At 41.7% G+C, this 3,394-nt stretch overlaps 1 protein-coding gene across 1 annotated transcript; it reads left to right on the top strand.

The window, feature by feature from the left end:
* The first annotated feature begins 482 nt into the window (after positions 1-482).
* LOC130702366 (uncharacterized) lies at positions 483-2,261 on the top strand. Its single transcript, XM_057524052.1, has 2 exons — positions 483-564; positions 712-2,261. The coding sequence occupies exons 1-2, from the start codon at positions 561-563 to the stop codon at positions 2,076-2,078; spliced, it is 1,371 nt and encodes a 456-aa protein (XP_057380035.1). The 5' UTR covers positions 483-560; the 3' UTR covers positions 2,079-2,261.
* The last annotated feature ends 1,133 nt before the right edge of the window (positions 2,262-3,394 follow it).

Genomic DNA, 3,394 nt, shown 5'->3' with positions numbered 1-3,394 from the left:
TTTCTTTTTATGACTGACTACGAAAAAGAAAAGATTACATCATTCATTAGTCGTTACACAAATCACATCCATTTGTGGTTTCCTCGTGGTCAGGAAAATCATAGGAATGAATCAGTGATACAACACATTTAGAAACACGGATTTAATGAAATAAGCGTTCAACTTGTTTTAAAGATAATTCTGTTGGAACAAAATATTTACACTTCTTTTGTGCATAATGCATTAACGAGAAATGAATGTTGACGTTTTTATTGTATTACGTATAGAATAAGCATACATTGTTAATTCACGAACAATACGCCCCTTCAACGCGTGTGTCTTAGCAACAAAAACGCCAAACCGTAAGGTGGGGTAAGAATATTGCTGTTGCGTCACTACCTGTCAGATGCGCGTGTCATAACCGCAGGGCTAATGAAGCGAAACAGGGTGAGTTTGGACGCATATAAAATGAGAGGGCAAAAATAGTTTGATTCAGTGTAGTCCACTACTTTGACACAGCAACAGCACTACTATAATTTCGATCGTGTTTACTTCTCATCGTGTTATTCAGCTTTGTAATTATGGGTAATTTAACGTTGCATTTACTATAGTCGAAAGAATTACACCTTTGATTAGTTTTGGTATCGATCAATTGTAATATTGTAACGTGTGTATTTGCGCTGTATTCAATTGGATCGTGAGATTTATGTGAATGCATTATCTTTGTGTCAGGTAACTACGGCGCGATGCTGCTGTTGGCCGTTGTCTCCCTGATGGCTGGACAGGTCATGGGTGGACCAATGGGCTCGTCTTCTTCTGCATACTACACCACTCCGGCGTCTTACTACACCACGACGTATGCAGCCGCCTCTTACTACACCACAAAGGCGCCCGAGTACTATACCACAACACATGCTGCTCTTAACTACTACACCACTAAGGCTCCCGAGTACTACACCATGACCTATGCAGCTCCAACATACTACACAACAAAGGAGCCCGAGTACTACACCACGACCTATGCAGCTCCGGCCTACTATACCACAAAGGCCCCTGAGTATTACACCACAACGTACGTTTCTCCGTCTTATTACACTGAGGCCACGAAATATTACCCTGCGCCGAGCTACACAACGACTGTGTCGTACTACACCACGACAGAGGCGCCCAAGTACTACGTGGCTCCAACATACCACACAACAGCTACCCCGTCTTACTACGCTGAGCCGACATACTACGCTGAAGCCCCCAAATCCTACGCTGCACCAAGTTACTACACAACGGCTGCTCCTTCGTACTACGTGGAACCTACGTACTACACCACAACTTATGCTGGCCCGTCTTACTACACAGAGGCTCCTCAATACTACACCACGAAGGCTGCTGAATACTATACCACCACTTACGCTGCTCCGGCCTATTATAGTGAGGCTCCGCAATACTACACTACAAAGACTCCAGAGTACACAACATATGCTTCGCCAAGCTACTATACCGAGCCTCCCATGTACTACACCACAACATACGCCGCCCCGGTTTACTACACCGAAGCTATCAAGTATTATTCAGCCCCAAGCTACTACCAGACTGAGGCGCCACAATACACCATAACGTATGCTGCTCCAGTTTACTACACGGAAGCTCCTGAATACTACACCACAAAGGCTCCTGAATACTACACGACTAAAGCCCCGGAGGATTACATACAGAAGGCTGAATACTACACCACAACGTACACTGCCCCGGCTTACTACACTGCAGCTCCCAAGTATTACCAGACTGAGGCTCCGCAATACTACACCACAAAGGCTCCTGAATACTACACCAAAACGTACGCTGCTCCGAGCTACTATTCCGAGACCCCCAAGTACTACACCACTACCTACGCTGCCCCGGCTTATTACACCGAGGCTCCGCAATACTACACGACGAAAGCCTCGGAGTACTACACCAAGAAAGCAGAATACTACACCACAACTTACGCAGCTCCATCTTACTACACTGAGGCTCCCCAATACCATACTACAAAGGCCCCCGAGTACTACACCACACCGTATGCTGCACCAAGCTATTACACTGAGCGTCCTAAGTATTATTAATCGTAAAAATACGTTGTCCGTCAAGCTCAATAGTTAAAAATAATTAGATCTTGTTTTATTATTTGCTGTCCTCGTTCCAAAATGAGTATTTCCCTGCATTGTATTTATGCAATAACTAGTCGCCCCATACGCATGTGGTTTATTAACTGAAATATTGAATACAGCTATTATGTTGTTACTCAATCTACTTGTCTTTAGTTTTTATTACATAAAGAGGATGAAGGCGATTTCAATTAGTGTTCGTACAACATCGTAATTTCTGAACAGAATTATGCACTGTGACATTTGTGGGAAATATATCATGGTTCTTCGTATAAATGCAATGAATTATTTATACAGTCGCTTAGCACAAAGTCCCATTTATTCATTGCGTTAGTCCACAAGCATTATTAAGTTGTTGTGTTTAAAATGTATTTATCTTTCGCTATTAAATTGAATCGCAAAATGAAATGTAAATTTTTTTCCAGTTTGCATTTACACAGCTAATGGCTATTTCCTAATTTCGCCCTTAGATTATTTCTATGTTAAGGAAATGCTTAAATATTCGGCAGAGATAGGAGTTTTGGTTTGTCAGTTTTGATTTTAATTATTGAAAAAATAGCAAAAATGTTTGCGCTAAGCACTTGATTGACATACTAGTAACCTCCAGAACTGCCCGGATGGACTGAATCGTATAGTACAGCTATTGATTCAATCCATCGTGACATCAGCTGAGAGCTCTTACATCCCTATTCAGTTTTGCATTGGAATGGGGGGCCAATCCCATACCAACGCTTGACGTTTCGAGTTGTAATTGCTTACAGACTCTTGGTACTAGTTCCCAACATTGGAAGGGTGCCATAACCAGTCATTGTTCAAGTGCCGCTACGTTAAGATGTTCACGCAACTATTATATACCGTGAATGACGACTCCAAACCATGTTGATAACACAAGCGGCCATTTTCCGGTATAAAACAACTCCCATTTAAATTCGTCGAAACTATTGTACAATGTAATAAATGAACTGTATCAAGAAAATCGTGATAAACAATATCCAAGGTAATAATAAAACAAAAAATTTAAGCAACTGTTTAAAATTTTCAATTATTATGTAGCACTCACGAATTAGGGCGTGGCATCACGCATCGTTAATGACATGCAAGAATCCTCCATATCACCTTGCGGCCAATATTGGCACTAATGCGTTCATGCATTGGCTGGGTGTTATTCCAGTTGTGGGCGGAAAATAAGTTAAAGCTAATGTAGGTTTGTCATTATTTATTTTTGGCATTCATATACACGTATAAGTAGTATTACGACGTGATCGTCTTCCTGG

This window comes from Daphnia carinata, chromosome 10 (assembly GCF_022539665.2).
Source record: "Daphnia carinata strain CSIRO-1 chromosome 10, CSIRO_AGI_Dcar_HiC_V3, whole genome shotgun sequence".
Lineage (NCBI taxonomy): Eukaryota > Metazoa > Arthropoda > Branchiopoda > Diplostraca > Daphniidae > Daphnia > Daphnia carinata.
This window is presented reverse-complemented; position numbering and strand designations above follow the sequence as displayed.